The sequence below is a fragment of the Miscanthus floridulus genome, chromosome 10 (assembly GCF_019320115.1).
Source record: "Miscanthus floridulus cultivar M001 chromosome 10, ASM1932011v1, whole genome shotgun sequence".
Taxonomy (NCBI): domain Eukaryota; kingdom Viridiplantae; phylum Streptophyta; class Magnoliopsida; order Poales; family Poaceae; genus Miscanthus; species Miscanthus floridulus.
This window is the reverse complement of record NC_089589.1, coordinates 124,300,767-124,327,343: the sequence shown is the minus strand read 5'-3', so window position 1 is coordinate 124,327,343 and position 26,577 is coordinate 124,300,767. Positions and strand designations below refer to the sequence as shown.

Here is a 26,577-nt window from a genome sequence, read left to right as displayed (position 1 = left end):
AGCAAAAAGTTGAATAGGGATTTTCCGCCTCCCATTTCATTAAGGAACATATCTGAACAAACTTCATATGTATGATCTTTCCAATTCTTTTTTCTTAACTGAGCTGTGAAAGTTAGAAGTCCTTGACTGCACGCTCTTGGTGATATTTGATTCGAGTTGGTCATGCTGTAGCGCCTTTTAAGTGCCCAATCCTTTTATGAAAGCTATACCATAGTTTACAGGAGACGAATTTACAGTTACAAGAAAGAATTGGCTACAATCAATAATGTATATTTTACATTGGTAGTTTGCCTATACGTACAATAATATTTCCTACACATTTTGCATTGCTGATTAGTTTAGTGATACGGATATGGTAGCGCCTTTTGGGAGCAATATTGTCTCCGATTTTTACCATAGGAGGATCATCCGATCATGACTTGCTGGTGCTGAGATGGACCGTGATAAACAACGGCGTGATCGAATGAGGCAGTTGCTAGAGTTGTTGCTGCAGGAAGCTGATGGTCAGAGATTCAGTCATGGTCCACACGAGAGACCGAAATCAGTTAAACACATAATGCCAAAGAAAAAAAAACTCATAACTGCCCATTTTTTATAATCTCAACCATGAGGAGATGACATTCCCTGGATTAAACTTATTTAACAATGGAGTATACATCTATCAAAACAACTCAAACTATGAGGCTTGAGCAAAGCCATGTTGATCTATGCACCATGCTGTTAAATGTATTAAGAAAGAAGAGGAAAAGAAAAGAAGTTTACTTTTCAAACCTCAACTATGAAACGATTCCTTTGACACCCTGCACTATCAAAATCGTTCACGTTTGGCTCAAATTTGTTTTTCTAGTGATGTGGAGACATGAGCAACGAAATAGTTTTGGATTTTAGAAAATTAGGGGACATTTATAATTTCTGATTTTGTCTGCACTTGTACACATATAGATTCTATATCCAAAATATTTTATTCACTTACAGTAAAGCATATTTTCTTGAAAAAAAATTAAACTAAAATTTCAAATTGATTTAGGTTTTCAATGCACTTAGCCATATATTAATTTTTGCATGATTACCATATTATAAATACTAATAATTGAATTTAAACAAAGATTGAAAGGCTCCTATAGCCCATAGTATTGGTCAGAACTTAAATCATTTTGATATGGACTACGGAGTGAATTAAATCTTAATCAACATAATGAAAATGGTTTAGTTTTAATTTTAAACACATGTATCTTCGTTGTACTTTAGTGTCACCCATAGCAATTTTTATTGAAGTTAAAAATGTTCCGCAGGTGAGAATTTTTTTGAGTTTTTATAAAGTCGTTTAAACAAGTTCACATATGGCAAAATGGACAGTTATGAAAGTAATCATCACTATAAAAGAATGGTTTGTACTTATGCACTCACTTGTGCAGATGAAGACTGTGGTTGCTGGTGATGCTGCTGCTGCTGCTGATGGTGGTGGTCAAACATGGCTGCGCCACATGCCGCCGCCGACACCCAGTTTTGGAAGCTGGCCTCGTCGCCAGGCCTGGGCAGGTCGAAGTGGCCGCCGCCAACAAAGTCCATGCCGGCGCCACCGTCTTGCAGCTCAACTGCGTCTGGCCTGAACATCCGGCCGTTGAAAAGGCTGGGGTGGTCGAAGCAGGGTGCGTACGGGAACTGCACGCCCAGGTGAAGCGACGTCAGGCACTCGGCCTGGCTGAAGTCAGGCGGCGGCGGTGGCGGCTGATGCACCGCCGCCTGCCCATGCTCGCTGCCACCGCCGGTGTCCGTCTCCTGCTTGGTCATGCCGAAGTAGCCTGGGTAGCCCTGCAGTGACGTGCTCGTCGAGCAACCAGCAATGTCTCTGCACCAAGATCATATCAGTTTATTGGGCCCGAGATCTCCCGCTCGGGTGAGCCGATCGCTCACTGGTGTTCTCGTACACACTATGGCTAAAGGTAGAAGAGAGAGAGAACAGAGCACACATACACAACACAAGCACCAGCGTTGGTCGGAGCTCTGCAGAGAAGATGACAAAACTGAACTCTGTGCGAAGCTATATATACAACTCTACCCATCTAATCCTAATACACAGACATTTCAGTCTGCCATGCTGCTACAGTGACTAATGTGACAGCATGGTTGACTTTGGTGCCTGCCCCTGCTGTGGCTACAGTGCCGCAGGGGAGCCTTACGACGTCTGCCCCTGCTGCGGCAACAATGCAGTAGCAGGGGAGCCCTTTCGGCGCCTACCCCTGCCGCGCGTACAGAGGGAGAGCAGCATATTACTTTACATTTCTTCCCCTACTTCTGCTGCTAACCCTAGAACCTCCACTATACCGATCATCTTCTTTAGCTCCGTTAACCAAAGACGGCCGATCGGCTTGGTGAAGACGTCCGTGAGTTACCGACCAGTTTCGGCGAACTCAATGACGATCTGCCCTCCATCGACACAGTCCCTGAGGAAGTGGAACTTGACGTCGATGTGCTTGCTCCGGTCATAGAGAACCGAATTCTTCACGAGGGCGATGACATGCTGGTTGTCCACCATTAGTGCTGGTCGGTGAGCTTCCACACCGGTCAGCTCGCCTAGCAGCCGGCGCAGCCACATAGCTTTGCACACCGCTATGGCTGCCGCCACTTACTCTGCCTCGCACGTGGACAGTGCCACCACCTTCTGTTTCAACGATAGCCATGAGATTGGAGCCAACCTGAGGAATATGAGCACGCCAGAGGTGCTCCGCCGTCCGTCGATGTCCCGCGCCATGTCTGCATCGCTGAACATAGTGAGCTATAACCCACTTCCGCCGATCTTGGGGAAGACGATCACCTGATCCACCGTCCCCTTGACGTAGCCCAGCAGCTGCTTCACCGCGACCCAGTGATCCTCTCGGGGATCCTCCATGAAGCGGCTGACGTTGCCCACGACGAACGCAATATCCGGCCTCGTGTGGACTAGGTACCGCAGACCGCCGATGATGCTCTGGTAGAGTGTTGCATCAACCTTTATCGCGGTACTAGCCTTCGTCAGCTTCAGCCACTTCTCCATCGGAGTCACGCAACTTGCACTCAACCATGCCGCTCCGCTCCAATAGCTTCGAGGCATACACGCTCTGACCGAGCGTGAGCATCTCCTTCCCCTGTCTCACCTCAATGCCGAGGTAGTAGGAGAGCGCGCTGGGATCGCTCATTAAAAAATGAGCCACCATCTCACGTTTGAAGCTGTCGATATCCTCTGCACGCGCGCCGATGACGAGCAAGTCATCCACATACACGCTGACGATGAGCTCCTCCTTCCCTCGTCGTCGCGTGTAGAGCGCATGCTCGGTTGCGCACCGCGTGAACCCAAGCTTGCCCAGCGTGGCGTCAAGCTTGGCGTTCCACACTCGCGGGGCCTGCCGCAGCCCGTAGAGTGCCTTGCGCAGTCGGAGCACCCTGTACTCCGCTCCCTTGATGGCAAAACCCAAAGGTTGCCTGATGAAGACCATCTCCTCCAGCTCGCGGTTGAGGAAGGTCGATTTTATGTCTGGGTGATGGATGCGCCAGTCCTTCGCTGCTGCCAAAGCCAACAACAGTTGAATAGACTCCATACGCGCTACCAGCGCAAAGACTTCCATGAAGTCGATGTCCTCGTGCTGGACAAAGCCTCGGGCGACGAGGCACGCCTTGTGCTTGACAATGGCGCCACGCTCGTCCTGTTTGACCTTGTACACCCACTTTAGGCCGATCTGATGGCATCCTGGAGGTGGATCGATGAGCTCTCAAGTCTCATTTTCCTCGATCGCCTTCATCTCCTCCAGCATCACCCGTCGCCAATTTACAACGCGCTCGGCCAGCGCGAACATGGGTGGTTCCTCTAAATTGACAAGAAGCAGCTCTGGGTCATTGAGCAGCCGACCAGCTAGGCCTGAGGACCCTGTGCCACCGACGATGTCATCCAGCCTATGGAATCGCACCTTCGCACCGTCGTGGAAGGCATCCACGAACTCGGTGATGTCGCTTGGAGGTGAGACGAACTCGATCAGCGTCGATAGAGTTCCCTGTTCCACCGGAGTGGTTGGCACAGCACCTAGAGTGCTCGGCACCTCGACTGTAGTGCTTGGCACTACTCCTAGACTGCTCATCACCACTCCTAGAATGGTTAGCACCACTATAGGAGTGCTCAACACCAGTCTCGGAATGGTCGGCACTACTGCAAGACCTCTCGGCTCTGCTACGGGAGCGTTTGACACCCGTCCTGGAGTGGTCAACACCACTGTAGGACCGCTCGGCACCACTCCTGGAGTGCTCGGCACCGTCCCAGGAGTGCTCGACTCTGTTGCTAGAGTGGTTGGCACCTCCTCTCCAGCGTCTCCACCACCGTGGATGACTAAGTGCTCGACGACGAAGGTTCTGGTGAAACCACCAGCTTCCCCCATGCCTGGACTGTCCTAGTCCTAGGCTGCCTCTCATCGAACATGATGTCGTGTGAGACAACCTCCTTGCCTCCGCATGGGTCGTAGAGTCGGTACGCCTAGGTACCTTTCTCGTAGCCTAGGAGCACCTTCGGTGTGCTCCTGTCCTCTAGCTTCGTGAGGACTGGCTTTGTCTTCTTGACTGATCGATACAACCGAATGTCCAGAGGAAGGACATGCTCGGCTTGCGCCCATACCAAGCTTCGAACGACGTCATGCCCTTCAGGGCCTTTGTGGGTGTGCGGTTGAGGATGAACACCACCATGGTCACCGCCTCACCCTAGAACCTTACCGGCATGCTCTTGGCCTTCATCATGGATCGAGCCATGTCAACCACAATCTGGTTCTGCTGCTCCACCATGCATTCTACTGTAGCAAGTACGGTGCGGTGTGGTGTCGCACCACACCTCAATCTGTGTAGTACGTAGCGAACTCCACTGAAGTGAATTTGCCGCCACGATTAGTCCGTAGCATGCGCAGCTTCTTGTCGCTCTCCGCCTCCACGCGTGCCTTGAACTTCTTGAACGCTTCCATCGCCTCGTCCTTGCTTGTTAGGAGTTGCAGCCACATATAGCGACTACAATCATCCATGAGCAGGAGGAAGTACCACTGACCACCGTTTGTGGCTAGCGTGATTGGCCCGTAGAGATCGCCATTGACGAGCTGAACAACGTCCACCGCGTGATACTTGACCGCCTTTGGGAATGACAACCTCCTCTGCCTCCTGGCCAGGTAGCTATCACACAGCTCGCCTACGTGCTTGACGTGGGGCAACCCTCGGACCATCTTCTCCAGCTAACCGAGCGTGTTGAAGCTAAGATGGCTGAACCGGGCATGCCATAGCCACGGCTCCTCGGTGTGCTGTGCTGCCAGGCACACCGATTGCTCCACCTTCAAGTTGAGCAGGTACAACAGGTTCCGGGACCTCGTCACCTTGGCAAGAAGCTGCTGCTTCCAGTCCCTGATCCTGAGGACGCTGTCCTTGATCAGTACTTCGCTGCCACGCTCATCCAGCTGGCCAATGCTGAAGATGCTTGAACGCAGCTACGGGATGTAATATACATCCATCAGCGTGTGGTGCTTGCCGTTCGGGCACCTGAAGATGATGGTGCTAGATCGTAGATGAAAAAGAAAGAGTGACTAAAAACAATGTGGTGAAGTTTTATAAAGTTTACTGGCAAAATCACTTAGAGGATGAAGCACCATGGGAGCAAGAAAGCTATATCTTGAAGCATTATCCCCACCTTCTTTCTAGTTCACCAAGGTAATTGTTTAAATTGGGATTTATTTCTTATCTCTTTTCCCACACTAGGCACATGAAATCTTGGGACAAGGTTTTGTTTAAGGGGGTAGATTTGTAACACCCTCGGTGTTACACCGTAAATCATTTACTAAAACATGTCATGAGCATCATGTTTATGTGTTAATGCAAGTGATAAAGTGTGTAGATCAATTTCTGTAACTCGAAACGATCAACTAAAATGCGGAGCGAAAGTTGATTCGATAGTCATGTTATATCACTTAGGGTTTAAAACCAATTTTTATTAAGCAAAAATGCTATAGAACATGTGTGTGATACTTAAATAAAGTTTGAAGTACAAACTTTATATATGATAGTGAAATACTTGCGATCGAAAAATGATATTATTAGCTAATATTTCCACTAGCTTAGAAACCGCAAATGGAAATCAAATTCAGCTATAAAACATAGAAATTTTCAAGTCTGCTGACTGCTAGACATTGCTATGTTTAGCAATTTTTTTGTGAGAGATTGGGTTAAGGAGCAGGGTAGTATTATGGCTTGTTTTAGTAGCCTAATATACCCTTTAAGTTGTAGCAAAAGTGGTTTGGGAATTGGATCAACGGTTTAGACGTCTCGAATGCTTTAAAATCCGAGCATAACATGAACTCACGTCGTCTTCTTATATTGGGCGCAGTCACCGCGCTGTCCTGCCCTGACGTCATGGCATTAATGCACTAGGCACGTGCACACGCGCGCACGTGGCCATGCTGGCCGGCTGCTGCTACCATAGCTTGGCCGTGGTGGGCACGCCGCTAGCCGCCAATCGTAAGTCACCGCGTTTGCCGCTCACCTGTGCCTGGTGATCTTGCCACCGTGCCACACTGCTACCGCTGCCGTCATGCCACCTAGGCTTGGCCGAGGCCTACCGCAGTGAGCCGCTAGCCCTGTGCCCTGCTGCTTTGCCTCGCACTACCGTTTAGGAGCCGCTGCGGCCACGCTGTGCTGCCATCGTGTCCGCACTGCCGGCACTACTCATGTCACGATGCTGCCACTACCGTCGCGTCATTGTCATGTCCACGCTGATCCGCTGTACCTCTGTGCTTTTGCTAGCCCTATGAGTGTCGCCTCTGCCACACGCACATGGGCGAGCCATCGTCGCCACGCCATTTATGGCACTGCGGCGCGCGGGCCACACTGGTCGGACGTGTGCACGTGGTTTCCGTAGCTCCGGCGTGTGGGCCTCTCATGCTCACCGCTCGCGTCTTGCCAAGGCGTGGATGAGCCGAGCCCACATGCCGTGCCATCTCTCTCTTTTCATCTTTCTCCCTCTGTTTTCCACCATCGTTGCGTCATGTCACAGTGAAGCCAGAGAGCGAGCACCTCTCATCAATTCCTCATGCTCACGTCTCTGCCTTCACACCCCCTCTCCAGCCGACCCCACTCCGCCTTGACTCACATCACGCCGAGCTCTAATTTTGGAGCTTTTCCACCACCATGCCGTTAAGGCCCATCGCCTCCCGTGACGTGGCCAGTCTCCACCACTTCATCCCGGGCCAATTCCTCTGCACCACTAGCTAGCCTTGGCTCCCTCTTCGTCATGCGCACACTAGTCATAGCTCTATGCTGCCTCCTCACCACTGACATGACTGTGCCTTTGTGGTCCGCCATTCACCTCGTAACGCACACGTGGCTAGCCTCGCTCGGGTCGTCTCCGGCCGAGTCGGCTTGTCGGTAAGGTCACTAGTGAGTGGTCGTTGCTCACCTACTACCCCTACCACCTTGTTGTTCCTGTGGCTCGCCGGAACGCCATTGCCATTGCCATAGGGTGCCCGCCATCATGGAGAGGTCCCTCTACGGCGTCCCGGCTCATGAAACCGCCACCCATCGTCTCGCGTTGAACCCTAGGTGAGTGTCGGTCTCGTAGATAGGTCAATATGGGTCCCATGTGGTTGGTGCAAGTGCCAGTGCCACCGCTCGCCGAGGACCTTGCTGTTGTAAAGAGGAGAAAGATCCGAGGTTCCATTGCAAAGTCGCTGTCTATAGAAATAGTAATGTGGACTGCGGGTTGTTTTGCTCATAGTCCAAGGGCACTTTTGTAAGAGTGCCAGCATGCGTGGGCTTCCTCGCCATGGGCCACCTCCGCGCGTGGGCCGTGCCTCGCTTGTGGGCCACCGCGCGCTCACGCGCGTGAGCGCGTTGCGCCACGTCGGGTCGAATTGAGTTTATCTTTTTTTGTGGAGAATAGAAATAGCTTTTCATTTTAATTATGAGTTGAACTTTGGTAAATCATATAAAATCATGTAGGTATCCAAAAATTGTGAAACTAATTTTGTTAGTTCCTAAAATTGTGCTCTATCTATTGGTGTATTTAGTTCATATATATTTGTTGATACCAGGAACTATTAAATCATTTAAGAGTGCTTAATATTATTAGGTTAAATATTATTGGAATTTTTGTGGCAATATGGTGATAGCTGTAGCTTTAAAATTTTTATAGTAGCTTCATGGTATTATTATGTGCGCACTATAATATTTGTAGCTTTAGAATAGACTTAACATAAGGGTAGTTAAATGCTCTTTGTTCAAATACACATTAAATCATTAATAGAAATAAAGATATATCCTTCATTTATAAAGCTAAATGTTTGTTAGTTGAACCCAACACTTTACTTGATGAAGATCATAGTTAGCTTAGTATCTTAGTCATTAGATCTAGCTTAGTAGTTTACCATGTGTATTCTTAATTTAGGAGTGCTGTTGCTAAAATACTAAGTGTTGCATCATCATCGCATGCATGTAGAGAATGAGTTGGCGGAGATCGTGACCATCGGAGACCATGAGTTTGAGGAGGTGATCAAGAAGTACGGGGAGGAGATCCTCATGCTAGAGGTCCTGAAGCCACCACTGACTGACTGAGCTGACACCGCGCCTGACCAAGGCAAGCCCCGGCGTATAACCCTTATTTTGAATAATCACTGGATATATATATATATATATATATATATATATATATATATATATATATATATATATATATATATATAGGGAGAGGCTATTCAGTAGCCGGCTACAAAAGAAGTTATTCTGTAGCCACCTCCATTTACTATAATTTTATATACTAATTTACCATAATATAAATACATATTTACGATAGTTGGGTTACTATAACACATGAGGATATTTACCATAACGTTATATTAAACCACTTAGTAAGGAGTTACTATAATCTCGTAAAATAACATAGTAATTATCGTAACTCAAAGTGGCTACAGAATAAGTTATTCTGTAGCCAGCTACAGGATAGTAGTTCTATATATATATATATATATATATATATATATATATATATATATATATATATATATATATATATATATATATATATATATATATATGTGATGTGCATTTACGTTATAGGATTTATATTGAAACTACATGCATAGATATACCTACCCAGGAGTCCTACTAGCATATGTCGAGTAGCTGCTATGCTTAGGCTATCGGTAGCGTGAGTAACCTGCTGTTACTCACAATAGGTGATTATTATTATTAATCTCATGACAAAATGGTGAAAGAAAATAGAGACCAGGCAGGGATATGGTACAGGTATTGGTGGGTGTAAGAGATTGTGTCCCATGGCCAACGGGGCATAGCTTGGTTACACTATTTTCACTGTCCGTGTCGGTTAAGGATCGGCTGTTGCATTGGATTCTAGTTAGGTCACAGACTTATTATCCTGAGCACATACTTGTATATGGGAGTAGGGAAGGCTCATTGCTCTCTTATCGTGGGTTCTGGCTCTTTCTGGACCGACTGATTGGAGGCGAGGATGGTGGAGGTTTAAGCACCACACTGAGTCCGGGACTGAGGAGTGGGGGCTTGGAGTCCAAGTTTGGACGGGGACCTAGACCCCTTGACAGGAGAGTGGTGGGTTGGTTCTGCTTGTGCCTAGGGTACAATTAGGGCATGCATTTCGGGGTACCCAGCTGGGCTATATTGATTCACAAATCGCCTTGTAATACGGTACAACTTGTCTACAATCTAGCACCGTAGTAAGCACTGGAAGATGAAAGATGGTGAAATGGATCTGACTGCTCAACTCTTGCTTGAAAGTAGAATAGGTGCTTACATAGAATGGCTAGATAAATGAACTAATCATGACTGCTAATAAGAACATCCATAAGGATTCACTAATAGTAAGGCTTTTCGCAAAAAGGAAACCCAACAAACCATATAGCTTATCATATCCTTTGGAGTCGGGAAGTTATTCCCAATAGTCGGGTAAGTCTTGCGAGTACATTGTGTACTCAAGGTTTATTTACCCCTATTGCAGGTGTAGCTTGAGGAGTAGCTATTGAGTGGAGAATTCTTCTGGTGGGCACAAATGGATCCTTGTATCTTATCGTTAGAAGTTTATTTCAATTCCGTTGTTTAAATTCCGCACTCTGAACTTGGTATTGTAATAATGTATTTCTAAGAACTCTTGATGTATGAAATGGACTAAGTATTGTAAACTCGTTCTCATTATTGGATCCTGGAGGAAAAATGTGGATTGTTCAATCTCTCCCTTGGGGTGTGCTCGATGGAACCGTCCGATGTTGCTTGCTTTCGGGGTGCTTAGTGTCTAGTAAAAGACAAGCGCCTCTGAAGGTGTGTTATTTCAGGCGGTTCTACCACAGGTTGTACTAGAGCCAATAATGACTTATGAGTTTCATAACTCTTTTCAAAACCTAAAATTTGACCAACAAAAGTTTTGCGAAAAGTAGGATGCGATAAAATTATGTAAATTAGTATAAGCCCTAGCAATATGGTCTATCTAGGATAGCAACACTGGTTTTATCTAATCAAGTTTCTGTAGGTACACTAACTTATGCTGTGTAAGAATCGTTTAGCATACAGAAAGTGAGTGTGTGATGTGCCAAAAATTTTTGCGAATGCCGCTATATTCTGGCTTGAGTGAACGAGTAGGTCGATGCATGCATCATGAAAAGAAAATGTTGCTTAAACTAAACTTCCCCCACACGTATAAATGGATTAGTGAATCGATAGGATAACTTAAAACAATGCCTTAATAAAAACCTTATCATTTCTCTAAGTCTCTTGTTCCTAATCTGGAGGGTTGTCCCTAATGGTTGGTTCGTATCTGTTTATAGATGAACCTGAGGTCGGGTCATGGGAGTACTAGTGCTGGGGCGAACCTGGGCGATAACGGCCACGGTGAGGGCAATGACAACACCAACGGGGAGAGCTACAAGGCCCCACCTCTGGCTCCTCCTCCGCCACCACCACCTCCGATGACCCATGCAGAGATGATGGTGGAAATGCTGGCTGCTCGGCGCGAGTCAGCCCGTGCCTTGGAGATGCTAGCCCAGGCGAATGGTGGCTTCAGCCGTGGGGGCCACGGAGGCAATGGCGGGAACGGGGGTGGTGCCCATGGTCTCAAGGGGCCCTGTTCTTACTAGGATTTCTTGAAGACGCACCCACCCACGTTCACATCAACTGCTGAGCCTCTGGATGCATAGCATTGGCTTTATATCCTAGAGCAGAAGTTTCAGCTGCTCACTATGACTGAAGAACAAAAGGTGCACTTTTTAGTGTAGCAGCTATTGGGTTATACCAGTGCATGGTGGGACACGTTCAATGCCATGTAGCCGATGGATCACCGTGTGACTTGGCAGGAGTTTACCACCATTTTCAGAGAGTACTACATTCCTGCTGGTGTGCTGAACAGGAAGTTGATGGAGTTCCTGAACCTGAAGCAAGGGAGCATGTCTGTGATGGATTATGTGAACAAGTTCAACCAGCTTGCACAGTATGCTAGGACCCATGTCGATACTGATGAGAATAAGAGGGACCGTTTCTATCGTGGCCTCTCTTGCAGTCTGCAGAAGGAGCTGTACACAGGGAACTATCAGACTTTTGGTGCTATGATGAATGCAGCTATTGCCATGGAGGGACTTTAGCGTGACTCTCAGGCTGAGTGGAAGCGCAAGCGGGAGATCACTGGATCTTCTAGTCACCCCTAGGCTCAGAAGGTACATATTGTCAGGCGGGTGCCCTATCAGTCTTTGGATGGGCAGTCATTCCATTAGCCTCAGCAAACCTACCAGACACCTCCCACTCAGTACCATGCACCTACTCAGCAGGTGCAACCACAGCTTCAGGGACAGTAGGTTTTGCCTCATCAGGGGTAGGGGAACAAGCCTAGTGCTTGTTTCAAGTGTGGCAAGAAGGGCCACTATGCTCGAGAGTGTCCATAGAACTAGCTTGCGCAGTCTTCCCAGCCTTCAGCCAACTCCCATCTGGTCAAGAGAACAATTATCAAGAAGAAGGTGCCCATAAGCCGCTCTAGACAAGTCAACTTAACTGAGACTGAGGAGATCTTGCAGAATGAACCTGTGATGGCTGGTATGTTTACCAGTGATTCTCGCCCAACATATGTGTTGTTTGATTCTGGTGCATCACATTCATTCATGAGCATGGGGTTTGCACAAAGGCACAATATATCTCTTATGGCTATTTCTATTGCCTATAGAATCAGTACCCTGGGTGCATAGTTGTGCGTTAATACTTAGATGGACACAGTTAGATTAGTGCTAGCCACTCACACTTACCGCCTCTAATTCATGGTGCTGCCTGGGCAAGGCATAGATGCAATTCTGGGCATGAACTATTTGCGAGTTTATGGGGTAGTCTTGGACCTAAAGCAGAGAGTTGTTGAGTTATGACTTCCTTGTTTTGAGGATAGGATGTCTCTTCTTATGCCCTCAGATCCAGCCTTACCAGTTGTTGCTCATGTTGAAGCTTCTATTGATCTTGCCTCTATTCCTGTGGTCTGTGAGTTTCTAGATGTTTTTTCTGAAGATCTACCTGGGTTGTCACCGGATAGAGATGTGGAGTTTTCCATTGAGTTAGAACCTAACACTACTCCTATTTCATGTTGTGCCTACCCCATGGCTCCTAAAGAACTAGCTGAAATGAAGAAGCAGTTAGAGGAATTATTGGAGAAGGGCTTTATCTGTCTTAGTTCTTCACCATGGGGTTGTCCAGCTATTTTTGTGAAGAAGAAGGATGGTACTCTACAGATGTATGTGGATTATCGCTCTCTCAATGTAGTAACCATTAAGAACAAGTATCCTTTGCCTCGTATTGATACGTCATTCGATCAGTTGGCTGGTGCCAAGGTGTTTTCAAAGATTGATCTTCATTCTAGGTATCATCAAATTAAGATATGGCCACAAGATATACCAAAGATAGCTTTGTCTACTAGGTATAGACTGTATGAATACCTAGTCATGTCTTTTGGTCTCACCAATGCTCCTGCATTCTTCATGTATCTCATGAATTCAGTCTTTATGCCGGAGTTGGATAAGTTTGTAGTGGTGTTCATTGATGATATTTTGATATACTCCAAGAACAATGAAGAGCATGCACACCATCTTTAGATAGTACTGACTCGATTAAGGGAACACAAGTTGTATGCCAAATTCAGCAAGTATGGGTTTTGGTTGGATTGAGTGTAGTTTTTGGGACACGTTCTGACACTTGAAGGTATCTCAACAGACCCAAGCAAGGTGCAAGATGTGTTAAATTGGAAATCTCCAAAGTTAGTGCATCAGATTCGTCAGTTCCTTGGTCTTGCTGGTTATTATCAATGCTTCATTCCTGACTCCTCCAAAATAGCCCAACCAATGATCAAGTTGCTCCAGAAAGATGTCAAGTTTGTATGGAGTCTGGCTTATGAATAAGCTTTCCAAGCCCTGAAGGAATCTCTTACCTCTGCTCCTGTTCCTTCCCAACTAGATATTGACAAGCCATTTGATGTGTATTGTGATGCCTTAAGGACTGGATTGGGATGCGTGCTTATGTAGGATAGATGTGTGATAGCTTATGCTTCACGCCAGCTGAAAAAGCATGAGGTGAATTATCCCACCCATGATTTAGAGTTGGCTGCTGTGGTGTACACTCTAAAAATTTGGAGGCATTATTTGTTGGGAAATAAAGTGCATATTTATATGGATCATAAGAGCCTCAAATATATTTTCACTCAGTCCGAGCTGAACATGAGGCAACAGAGATGGTTGGAGCTAATCAAGGATTATAATTTGGAGGTTCATTACCATCCTCGAAAAGCTAATGTGGTAGCTGATGTTTTGAACCGGAAGTTGTATCAAGTTGAAGAAGCACCTTTGTCTCTCAACCATGCTGAGGTGCTAGCCCATATTGCTTGTCTTGGATTTACTTGAGAAAATTATTATAGAGCAAAGGCAAGATGTTTCAGAAATCCCGCATATAAAGGAGTTAATTACCGAACGGCGTGGTCCATATTTTATTATTGATGATCAAGGAGTGGTGAGGTTCAAGAACAGATTGGTTGTTCCGTCAAGTGAGGAGCTTAGAAGAAAAATTTTGGATGAAGCTCACAACTCCAAGTTGTCTATCCATCCAGGAAGTAACAAGATGTACCATGATTTGCGCCACTTGTATTGGTGGTCAAATAGAGTTAAGGCAGACCATATGCGTACACCGGGATTTTTGTAGCCCTTGCCTTTCCCTGTTTAGAAATGGGAGGATATTTCCATGGCCTTTGTTGTGGGTTTACCCCGCATAGCAAAGGGGTATGACTCTATTTGGGTCATTGTGGATCACCTTACCAAGTCCGCTCATTTCCTTCCGGTGGATACAAGGAATTCAACCAAGAAGTATGTCAAGTTGTGTTTTGACCGGATTGTGACCCTGCTTGGAGTTCCTCTTACTATCGTCTTTGATAGAGGGTTAGTCTTTGTATCTCATTTTTTGGAGCAACTCCAGGAGTGTCTTGGTACTAGGGTCCTCAGAAGTTCAGCTTATCATCCACAAACTGACGGCCAAATAGAAAGGGTAAACCAGGTACTTGAGGATGTGTTGAGAGCTTGTGCCATTTCTTTTCCTGAAAAGTGGGACGAATGCTTGACTCTAGCTGAGTTTTCTTATAACAATAGTTATCAAGAAAGCATTCAAATGGCTCCATTTGAGGCCCTGTATGTCAAGAAATGTAGAACACCACTTAACTAGGTTGAAGTGGGTGACCGTGGTTATTTTGGGCCTGATTTTATCAAAGAAGCTCGAGAGTAAGTTAGCATTATTCAGAGCCATTTGAAGGTAGCTCAAAGTTGTTAGAAAACTTATGCGGACAAGCAAAGAAGGCCCTTGCAATTTGAAGTTGGTGATCATGTGTATCTCAAAGTGTGACCCATGAGAGGGGTGTATCGATTTGGTGTCTGTGGGAAGCTAGCCCCTCGCTATGTTGGACCTTGCAAGATGTTGGCTTGTTGTGGTTCTGCTGCCTACCGTATCTAGCTCCTAGATATTTTGTCAGCAGTGCATAATATATTCCATGTTTTCCAGTTAAAGAAATTTTTGCAGGTCCCTGATGAAGTGGCGGAAATTGAAGGACTTCCTCTCTAGCTCGACTTGTCTTATATTGAGCATCCTGTTAAGATCTTAGATGAAAAAGAAAGAGTGACTAGAAATAATGTGGTGAAGTTTTATAAAGTTCAGTGACAAAATCACTTAGAGGATGAAGCAACGTGGGAGCAAGAAAGCTATATCTTGAAGCATTACCCCCACCTTCTTTCTAGTTCACCGAGGTAGCCTAATATACCCTTTAAGGTATAGCAAAAGTGGTTTGGGGATTGGATCAATGGTTTAGACGTCTCGAACACGTTAAAATCCACGCATAACATGAACTCATGTCATCTTCTTATATTGGGCACAGTCTCCGGGCCATCCTACCCTGATGTCGCGACATCAGTGTGCTGGGCATGCGCGCACGTGGCCATGCTGGCCAGATGCTGCTGCCGCAGCTTGGCCATGGTGGGCACGCCGCTAGCCGCCAACCGCCAACCGCCGTGCCCACTGCTCACCTATGCTTGGTGATCCTACCACCGTGCTGCGCTGCTGCCGCTGCCATCGCGCCGCCTAGGCTTGGTCGAGGCCAGCCACAGTGAGCCACTGGCCCTATGCCCTGCTGCTTTGCCTCGCACTGCCATTTGGGTGCCGCCGTGTCCGCGCTACGCTGCCGTCGCATCCGCACTACCGGCACTACTCACATCGCAATGCTGCCGCTGCCATCGTGTCATCGTCACGTCCGCGCTGACCCACTGCACCTCTACGCTTTTGCCAGTCCTATGCGTGCCGTGTCTATCGCGCGCATGTTGGTGAGCCACTATTGCCACGCTATTTATGGCACTGCGGCGCGTGTGCCACGCCGGTCGGACGTGCGCACGCGTTGTTCATAGCACCGACTCATGGGCCTCCCGTGCTCACCTGTCACGCCATCTCTCTCTTTCCCTCTGTTTTTCGCCGCTGTCGCGTCTTGTTAGGGTGAAGCCAGAGAGCGAGCACCTCTATTCAATTCCTCATACTCGCGTCTTCACCTTCACGCCCCCTCTCCAGTCGACCCCATCCCGCCTTGACTCGCGTCACGCCGAGCTCCAATTTTGGAGCTTTGTCCGCCACCATGCCTTTAAGGCATATCGCTGCCCGCGTCGTGGCCAGTCTCCACCACTTAATCCCGCGCCAATTCCTCTGCACCACTAGCTTGCCTTGGCTCCCTCTTCATCATGTGCACGCTAGTCGCAGCTCTAGTGCCGCCTCCTCACCGCTAACGTGGGCATGCCTTTGTGGTTCGCCATTCACCTCACAGGGCGCACATGGCCAGCCTCACTCGGGTCATCTATGGCTAGGCCAGCTTCTCGGTAAGGTCACTGGTGAGTGGTCATTGCTCACCTGCTACCCCTACCACCTTGTTGTTACTGCTGCTCACCTAAATGTCGTCGTCGTTGCTGCAGGGTGCCCACCATCATGGAGATGCCCCTCTATGGCATCCCGGCTTGTGCAACCGCCGCCCATCGTCTCACGTCGAACCCTAGGTGAGCGTCGACCTCGTAGATAGGTTAGCATGGGTCCCATGTGGCCGGCGCAAGCACCAGTGCCACCGCTCGCTGCGCTGGCATGCGTGGGGGAGGCCGAGGACCTTGCCGTTATAAAGAGGAGAAAGATTTGAGGGTTCCGTTGCAAAGTCACTGTCTATAGAAATAGTAACATGGACTGTGGGTTGTTTTGCTCATAGTCCAGGGGCGCTTTTGTAAGAGTGCCGGCATGTGCGAGCTTCCTCGCCACGGGCCGCCTCTACGCATGGGCCGCGCCTTGCCTATGGGCTGCCGCACGCTCGTGCACGCCCGCACGTTGCGCCGAGTGGGCCGCATTGGGCCAAATTGAGTTTATTTTTTCGTGGAGAATAGAAATAGCTTTTCATTTTAATTCTAAGCTAAACTTTGGTAAATCATATAAAATCATGTAGGTATCCAAAAATTGTGAAACTAATTTTGTTAGTTCCTAAAATTGTGCTCTATGTGTTGGTATATTTAGTTCATATATATATATTTGTTGATACTAGAAACTATTAAATCATTTGAGAGTGCTTAATATTATTAGGTTAAATATTATAGAAATTTTTGTGGCAATATCGTGATAGTTGTAGCTTTGAAAATTTTACAGTAGCTTCATGGTATTATTATGTGCGCACTGGAATTTTTGTAACTTTAGAATAGACTTAACATAAGGGTAGTTAAATGCTCTTTTTTCAAATATACATTAAATCATTAGTAGGAATAAAGATATATCCTTCATTTATACAGCTAGGTGTTTGTTAGTTGAACCCAACACTTTACTTGATGAAGATGATAGTTTTCTTAGTATATTAGTCATTAGAGCTAGCTTAGTAGTTTACCATGTGTATTCTTAATTTAGGAGCTGTTGTTGCTAAAATACTAAGTGTTGCATCATCATCGCATGCATGTAGAGAACGAGTTGGCGGAGATCATGACCATCAGAGATCACGAGTTTGAGGAGGTGATTGAGGAGTATGAGGAGGAGATCCTCATGTAGGAGGAGGTCCTAGAGCCGCCACTGACTGACTGAGCTGATACCGTGCCTGCCCAAGGCAAGCCCCGGTGCATAACCCTTATTTTGAATGATCAATGGATATATATATGTGATGTGCATTTATGTTACAGGATTTATATTGAAACTACATGCATAGATATACCTACCCCGGAGTCCTACTGGCATAGGTCGAGTAGTTTCTATGCTTAGGCTATCGGTAGCGTGGGTAACCTGCCGTTCCTCACAATAGGTGATTATTATTACCACCCTCATGACAAAATGGTGAAAGAAAATGAAGACCGGGCAGGGATATGGTACGAGTATTGGTGGGTGTAAGAGGTTGTGTCCCGCGACCAACGGGGCATAGCTTGGTTATACTATTTTCCCTATCCGTGTCGGTTAAGGACCGGCCATTGCATTTGATTCTAGTTAGGTCATAGACCTATTATCCTGAGCACATATTTGTTTATGGGAGCAGGGAAGGCTCATTGCTCTCTTATCGTGGGTTTTGGTTCTTTCTGGACCGACTGATTGGAGATGGGGATGGTGGAGGTCTAAGCACCACACTAAGCCCGGGACTCAGGAGTGGGGGCTTTGAGTCCAAGTTTGGACGGGGACCTGGACCCCTTGATAGGAGAGTGGTGGGTTGATCCTGCTTGTGCCTGGGGTACAAGCGGGGTGTGTGTTTGGGGGTACCCAGGTGGGCTACAGTATTTCACGAATTGTCGTGTAATATGGTACAACTTGTCTACGATCTAGCACCGTAATAAGAACTAGAAGATGAAAGATGGTGAATTGGATCTAATGGCTCAACTCTTGCTTGAAAGTAGAACATGTGCTTACATAGAATGGCTAGATAAATGAACTAATCATGACTGCTAATAAGAACATCCATAAGGATTCACTAATAGTAAGGCTTTTCGCAAAAAGGAAACCCAACAAACCATAAAGCTTATCATATCCTTTGGAGTCAGGAAGTTATTCCCATAGTTGGGTAAGTCTTGCGAGTACATTGTGTACTCAAGGTTTATTTACCCCTGTTGCAGGTGTAGCTTGAGGAGTAGCTATTGAGTGGAGAATTCTTCTAGTGGGCACAGATGGATCCTTGTATCTTATCGTTAGAAGTTTATTTCAATTCCGTTGTTTAAATTCCACACTCTGAACTTGGTATTGTAATAATGACTTATGAGTTTCATTACTCTTTTTAAAACCTAAAATTTGACCAACAAAAGTTTTGCCAAAAGTAGGATGCAATAAAATTATGTAAATAAGTATAAGCCCTAGCAATATGGTCTATCTAAGATAGCGGCACTGGTTTTATCTAATCAAGTTTCTGCAGGTACACTAACTTACGCTGCGTAAGAATCGTTTAGCGTATGGAAAGTGAATGTGCGATGTGCCGAAAATTTTTGCGAATGCCGCTATGTTCCGGCTTGAGTGAACGGGTAGGCCGATGCATGCTTCATGAAAAGAAAATCTTGCTTAAACTAAACTTCCCCCGCACGTATAAATGGATTAGTGAATCGATAATATAACTTAAAATAATGCCTTAATAAAAATCTTATCATTTCTCTAAGTCTCTTGTTCCTAATCCGGCGGGTTGTCCCTAATGGTTGGTTTGTATCTGTTTATAGATGAACCTGAGGTTGAGTCACGGGAGTACCAGTGCTATGGCAGACCTGGGCGATAACGGCCGCGGTGAGGGCATTGGCAACACCAACGGGGAGAGCCATGAGGCTCTACTTCTAGCTCCTCCGCCACCACCACCTTCGATGGCCCATGCCAAGATGATGGCGAAGATGTTGGCTGCTCGGGGCAAGTCAGCCCATGCCTTGGAGATGCTAGCCCAGGCGATTGGTGTCTTCGCCCGTGGGGGCCACGGAGGCAATGGCGGGAACAGGAGTGGTGCCCATGGTCCTGAGGGGCCCTATTCTTACTAGGATTTCTTGAAGATGCACCCACCCATGTTCTTGCCGACTGCTGAGCCTCTAGATATGGAGAATTGACTTCGTATTCTAGAGTAGAAGTTTCAGCTGCTCACTATGACTGAAGAACATAAGGTGTGCTTTGCAGCGCAGCAACTGTTGGATTCTGCCGGTGCATGGTGGGACACGTTGAATGCCATGCAGCCGGTAGATCACCATGTGACTTGGTAGGAGTTTACCGCCATTTTCAGAGAGTTCTACATTCCTACTGGTGTGTTGAATAGGAAGTTGACGGAGTTCCTGGACCTGAAGCAAGGGAGTATGTCTATGATGGATTATGTGAACAAGTTCAACTATCTGGCACAGTATGCTAGGACCCACATCGATACTGATGAGAAGAAGAGGGACCGTTCCTATCGTGGCCTCTCTTGCAGTCTGTAGAAGGAGCTATACACAGGGAACTACCAGGCTTTTGGTGCTATGATGAATGCAGCTATTGCCATGGAGGGACTTCAGCATGACTCTCAGGCTAAGTGGAAGCACAAGCGGGTGATCTCTGGATCTTCTAGTCACCCCTAGGCTCAGAAGGTATAGGTTATCAGGCGGGTGCCCTATCAGTCTTCGGGTGGGCAGTCATTCCGTCAGCCTCAGCAGACCTACCAGGCACCTCCCACATAGTACCGTGCACCTACTCAGCAGGTGCAACCACAGCCTCAGGGACAGCTAGTTCCGCCTCGTCAGGGGTAGGGGAACAAGCCAGGTGCTTGTTTCAAGTGTGGCAAGGAGGGCCACTATGCTCGGGAGTGTCCATAGAAGAAGCCTGCGCAGTCTTCTCAGTCTTCAGCTGACTCCCGTCTCGTCAAGAGGACGATTATAAAAAAGAATGTGCCCATAAGCCGCTCTGGACAAGTCAACTTCACTAAGGCTGAGAAGATCTTGCAGAATGAACCTGTGATGGCTGGTATATTTACCGTTGATTCCCACCCAGCATATGTGTTGTTTGATTCTTGTGCATCACATTCATTCATGAGCATGTGGTTCGCCTAGAGGCACAATATATGTGTTATGGCTATTCCTATTGCCTATAGAATCAATACCCCGGGTACGCAGTTGTGTGTAAAGACTCGGACGGACACAGTCATATTAGTGCTAGCCACTCACACTAACCGCCTCTAGTTCATGGTGCTGCCTGGGCAAGGCATATGTGCTGACCACTCCAGCAACAGAGCCGAGCACTCCTGGGGCGGTGCCAAGCACTCCGGGAGGGGTGCTGAGACTCTAGGAGTGGTGCTGAGCGGTCCTGCAGTGGTGCCGACCACTTTAGGACTGGTGCCAAATTCTTCCGTAGCAGAGTCGAGAGGTCTTGCGGTGGTGCCGACCACTCCACGACTGGTGCCAAGCACTCCTGCAGTCGTGCCAACCACTCCAGGAGTGGTGACGAGCGGTCCAGGAGTAGTGCCAAGCACTACAGCCGGGGTACCGAGCACTCCAGGTGTTGTGCCGACCACTCTGGCGGAACCGGGGACTCCATCGACGCCAATCGAGTTCGCCTCGCCTCCAAGCGACATCACCGAGTTCGTGGATGCCTTTCCACGATGGTGAGGAAGTGCGGTTTCGCAGGCTGGACGACATTGTCGGCGGCACATGGTCCTTAGGCCTGGCGGGTCGGCTTGCTCAATGACCCAGAGCTGCTCCTCGTTAGTGCAGAGGAACCACGCACGTTCATGCTGGCCGAGCGCGATGCAAATTGGCGACGAGCGATGCTGGAGGAGATGAAGGGGATTGAGGAAAACGAGACTTGGGAGCTCGTCGATCCGCCTCCAAGATGTCATCCGATCAGCCTAAAGTGGGTGTACAAGGTCAAGCAGGACGAGCGTGGCGCCATTGTCAAGCACAAGGCACGCCTCATTGTCCGAGGCATTGTCCTGGGCGAGGGCATCGACTTCAAGGAAGTCTTTGCGCCGGTAGCGCGCATGTAGTCTATCCGACCGATGCTGGCTCTGGCAGCAGCGAAGGACTAGCGCAGCCATCACCTAGACATAAAATTGGCCTTCCTCAATGGCGAGTTGGCGGAGACGGTCTTGGTCAGGCAACCTCTGGATTTCGCCGTCAAGGGAGCGGAGCATAGGGTGCTCCGACTGCGCAAGGTGCTCTACGGGCTGCGGCAGGCCCCGCGAGCGTGGAACGCCAAGCTTGACTCCACGCTGAGCGAGCTTGGGTTCACGCGGTGCGCAACCAAGAACGCGCTCTACACGCGGTGACGGGGAAGGAGGAGCTCGTCGTCAGCGTGTATATGGACGACTTGATCGTCACTGGCGCGCGTGCGGAGGACATCGATAGTTTCAAGCATGAGATGGCTTCCCTGCTGTTGTACTGTAGCCACGGCAGGGGCATGTGCCAAAGTTAATCTTGCTGTCACATCTAGTCACTGTAGCAGCATGCCAGCCTGACATATCTGTGTACTAGGATTATATGAGTAGAGTTATATATATAGCTTTCCACTGCACCTCAGTAAAGAGAGAGAGTTCAGTTAAATATTTTTTAAAGAATAATCCAAAAAAAAAAAATTCAACCGAAACAAATTCATCAAAGAGTGAAACAAAAACTAATGAACTAGCAAGAAGCTTTGCTCCTGCATTCGCTTGGCTTGGTCCACTTGCTTCCTGCACAAAAGCTAGCGCACCATTTTTTTTCTTCCTCCATGATTGGATCCCACGGTTGGTTTCCTCCTTCGTCTAATCATCCAGACAGCTCAGGGCGATCCTCCCGCGAACAAGTCACCAAAATTCTTAGCGCTAAACACCTATCCGATGATGCGGATGCTTTGCTACCAGAAAGATGCGATTACGGTGGCAGGCGGATTCCCTGCTCAACGTCATCGCCAGCCAGCTTACTGTGAACTATTGTTGCCGTTGTTCTCTTCGGCGCTGTCGTCGCCGTCCTCATCGCCATTGCCCCCGCCGCCGCCTTCGCCGCCGTGCAGCTGCTCCCCGTCGGGCTGCTGGTGCTGCTCCTGGCTCCCACCGCGGTTGTACGCATTCAGCACGGCGAGCATGCCAAGGTTGGTGTTCGACATAGCTACGGGATGTAATATACATCCGTCAGCACGCGGTGCTCGCTGTTCTGGCACATAAAGATGATGGTGCCGCGCCCTTGGATCGCCACCCTTGAGCCTCCACCGAACTTCACCGTGCTGGTCATGTTGCCGTCGAGCTCGAAGAAGGCTGCATTGGAGCCCGTCATGTGGTTGTTAGCGCTGGAGGTGAACTTGGGCAAACGGTTCATCGAGGTTGACAGCCTTCAGAGCCTTGTCGTGCCCTTCCACCGCCATCATCTCTCCCTTCTCCTTGGCCTCAACGTCGTGCAGTGCACATAACGTCGCCATCAGGAGAGTGACCTCATTATCCTCATCAGCCTGCACTAAATGAGCCTCACCCTTCTTCTCCTGCTTGCGATTTGGGCACTTCTTTGTCCAATGGCCCATCATCCCGCAGCACCGGCAGGCGTTGAGGTCGACCTTCTTCTTCTTCTTCTCCGAAGAAGCCTTGCCGCGGCGCTTGCCATCTCCTCCTCTGTCAGCAGCAGCTTGGCGCTGTCCATCGTTGCTGTGGCCTGCTCCATGCGCTCGTTCACCGCCTGTAGACAGCCTGTCACATCCTTAATGGTGAGGGTGGACAAGTCCAGCATCATCTCTATGGAGACAGTGATCTGGATGTACTTCACCGGCACGGAGTGGAGGTCTCTTCTTCGTCGATGGTGACGTCGTGGTTCCTCAGCTTGCTGCTGAGCGACTGCAGGCAGAGGGAGAAGTCCTCCACTGACTCACCATCCTTGAACTTGAGGTTGGCGTACTCCTGCTTCAGTAGCTGGGCCGTCGCCTTCTTTGCGCGGTCGGAGTCGACGCACATCGCTGCAATGACCTCCCACGCCTCCTTAGCAGAGTTCTTCGTCCTCAACGGCTCCCTGTACTCTACTGGCACAACAGCGAGGATAGTCTCAAACGCTGACATGTCGTCTTCTTCGTTGTCGGTGCTCTTGTCAATGGCATTCTAGAGCTGTCGGGCTTTGAGCTTGATCTTCATGATCACCGCCCAATCGCCATAGTTGGTGCGAGTCAGTGTCGGCCAACTAGTGCCGCTGACCTCCCGCACCGTACGCACGACGACCTCCTGTCATGGCTGGGCAGCCACAGCAGCGCCACTGCTGTCGACCATCTCTGAACCGTCCATCATCGTCGGCGGTTAGTCCGACGACGGCGCTTGTACGGCTCCGATACCACTTGTTGGGCCCGAGATCTCCCGCTCGGGTGAGCCGACCGCTCACCAGCGTTCTCACACACACACTATGACCGGAGGTAAAAGAGGGAGGGAGAACATAGCGCACACACATAGCACAAGCACCAGTGTTGACCGGAGCTCTGCCGAGGAGATGGTAAAACTGAACTCTCTCTCTTCACTAAGTTGCAGTGCGAAGCTATATATACAACTCTACCCATCTAATCCTAGTACACAGATATGCCAGGCTGCCATGCTGCTATAGTGATTAGATGTGACAGCAGAGCTGATTTTGGCGTCTGCCTCTGCTGTGGGTACAGTGCGGTAGGAGAGCCTTTCGTCGCATGCCCCTGCCGCGGCTACAGTGCAGCAACAGGGGAGCCATTTCGGCTCCTGCCCCTGCCGCGCGTACAGAGGGAGAGCAGCAGATTACTTTACAAGTTTACATAAGATGAGTTTGTTCATGAGAGAGTAATATGGGCATTTTGGATCTTGAATTCACCTCTGATGGAGCAGGCTGGAGTCGTCCGGTAGCATCATGGCTTGTTGCCCATCGGCACAGCCGTTTTGGAACCACGACGAAGGGCCCGGCTCACCGGTCAGTCCTAGAGGCAACTGCATGTCGGTCTGGAACTGAAAAATGGCAGGAGGCAACATCTTGATCAGATATCCAAGCCTGAAAAACGTCTCACATGCACCTGAAGCTGAGGTTAGTTAGTTACCTGGGCAGCAGCACACTGTAGGCCGATCAGATGTTGCTTTGCAAAGTTCTCCTGGAGAGATCCAAATCGATGCAGAAGTCAGAACTAATCTGAGCAACTGATTTTCTTTTTTACTTAAAACGGCACTATCTGACTTGATATTCAAAATTCAGATATAGTGAATTGTTGCTAGATATTGCGATTATAAAGTGTTAATATATTTTTAGACCAAAGGCCCATTGGCCCAGCTTCTCTTGAAAGCTTAAACGAGAGATAAAGTGTTAATATATATCATCTGAAGTCAACCATAAGGTTACAGATGCGTACCTTATGGATTTGGATGCGGTTTAGAGATTCTCTGAGAGATTGCTCCATTGCTCTTATATGGTCGATATTCTCAACTTTCTCAGGATCGCTCCAATAACTGAAGAACAAATCGTCTAGCTGTTACCCTTCTCTCAATTTTTTGCCCATTATTTTTGTGATAGGCTATTATGAATTTTGTAATCAATGCCATAGATGTATAACAGGGCCACCTTTAACAGGATCATGTGTCATGAAAGGAAAATCACAGCAGCACTGAATGGAAAGATTTCAAAAGATATGCATGCTCAAGTGAGTTGATGCTATTCACCTGAGACGCTTTTGAACCTCCGCCATTTGACACTGCAATGAACCAAGATGGCCTGATAACTCCTGTCAAATTATTGAAACCAAACAACATTAGAAACATGAAGAAGGAAAGAAGAAATCACATGACTTGCTTGTTCTAGTTGTCGATTCATCATACTCTACCTCGACTGTCTGACCCCTGCGATGGATTCAGAAATAGTAGTATGTCAGTGATTTCTATGTAATTAGGCATTTCTGTTTGCTATGAGCAATCTAATTAAAAAAAATGGCAGAATTACCCAGAGCCTAAGAAGTCATGAATATTTACATCGTGGTCTAGCTTCTTGAAAGTCTTCTTTAGGGCCTTTTGAGTACAACAAAGGGAGATCATTGAGGTCATGCATTCTGAAAAGTGGTAAGGTAAGAGAGTAACCGTGTCGATAAACCTGTTGGTTGAGATAACTTACTTCTAAGCTCTCCAGTTTCCTGTTCAGCGGTAGGAAAAGAACACTAGTTAATTAGTATGTTTTTTGTAAACATGTATGCTTACAAGATCAACATATAGGACCAGAATTACCTTTTAGCTCTCTCTTGAGGGGTTAGCTGCACATATTTTGCTATGACTTCCTCAATGTTGCTGCAAAGACAACAATGTGTAAAGGAAAGATTTAGTGCAAATTAATAATTCAAATTACCATCTCAATTGTTTTGACAAATCATTGGACGAGCTACTTAGGTAAAAGATTACTTGAATAGAATAAGAAAAAAAATCGTAAAATGGAATGGCGTTTCAAAAAGGACAAAAAAGACACATTAATAATTTGCAATGGTGATCCCGATTTCACCACAACATTCACCAATTCCGAAATTCAGTAAGAAAAAGTCAATCCATGTTCACAAAACTTGTGCCTGAAAATTGAAAATCGTACTACGAACATGAATGTGTAGTCAATGTGATCGAGCAAACAGGAAAATCAGGAATGGATGATCGATGCATGCATGTACCTTCTTTCGCCGATGCAAATGGTGGGTTTGCCGGTGGGCGAGAACATGAGGAGGATGAGATCGATGTCACACAGGATGGAGAGCTCCTTGGCCTTCTTGAGGATCCCCGACCGCCGCTTGGAGTACGTCACCTGCCTCCCGCTGTTGTTCTCCAGCCTCTTGATCTTGAGCTTCACCCTCCCCATTGCGGAGACGACGAGACTGGTGAGAGGTGCCGCCGCAGCCGCCCCTCCTCAAGACCACACCGATCCCAGCCGCCGCCGCCGCAGTCTCTCTGTCCCAATCCCAACGGATCGCCGAGCTCTTCCTGAACGGATCCAACGCCAGCAGGCAATTGGATTGCGCGAGCTGAACAATTGATCCGTGCAACTGGGAGCCTAGCATATGTGCGGCTTGTGAATGCAGAGGGGAGGGGAGGGGAGGGACGGAGGAGGAGGAGGATGAGGAGGG

General features: G+C 47.9%; 1 protein-coding gene across 2 annotated transcripts; it reads right to left on the bottom strand.

Moving 5' to 3' along the window:
• On the bottom strand, positions 1-26,577 carry LOC136485596 (agamous-like MADS-box protein AGL65). 2 transcript variants are annotated; one of them, XM_066482444.1, is made up of 11 exons: positions 26,128-26,577; positions 25,700-25,759; positions 25,590-25,608; positions 25,422-25,486; positions 25,306-25,321; positions 25,145-25,206; positions 24,838-24,934; positions 24,532-24,582; positions 24,312-24,442; positions 1,408-1,849; positions 1-497 (listed from the first exon to the last, which is right to left on the bottom strand). In XM_066482444.1, exons 1-11 carry the CDS (start codon positions 26,310-26,312, stop codon positions 405-407), a joined length of 1,221 nt encoding a protein of 406 aa, XP_066338541.1. In that variant the 5' UTR covers positions 26,313-26,577; the 3' UTR covers positions 1-404. The 2 variants fall into 2 exon arrangements, with proteins under 2 accessions (XP_066338541.1, XP_066338542.1); XM_066482445.1 differs by having other exon boundaries at positions 1-487.

Bases quoted from the DNA above. Each gene is read 5' to 3' on its own strand.
- LOC136485596 (XM_066482444.1), bottom strand. From the start codon at position 26,312: ATGGGGAGGGTGAAGCTCAAGATCAAGAGGCTGGAGAACAACAGCGGG. The intron at 24,935-25,144 runs GTGAATAGCATC...TTTGTTCTTCAG, and splicing joins GAGGTTCAAAAGCGTCTCAG to TTATTGGAGCGATCCTGAGA. The intron at 24,443-24,531 runs GTAACTAACTAA...GCCATTTTTCAG, and splicing joins TACAGTGTGCTGCTGCCCAG to TTCCAGACCGACATGCAGTT.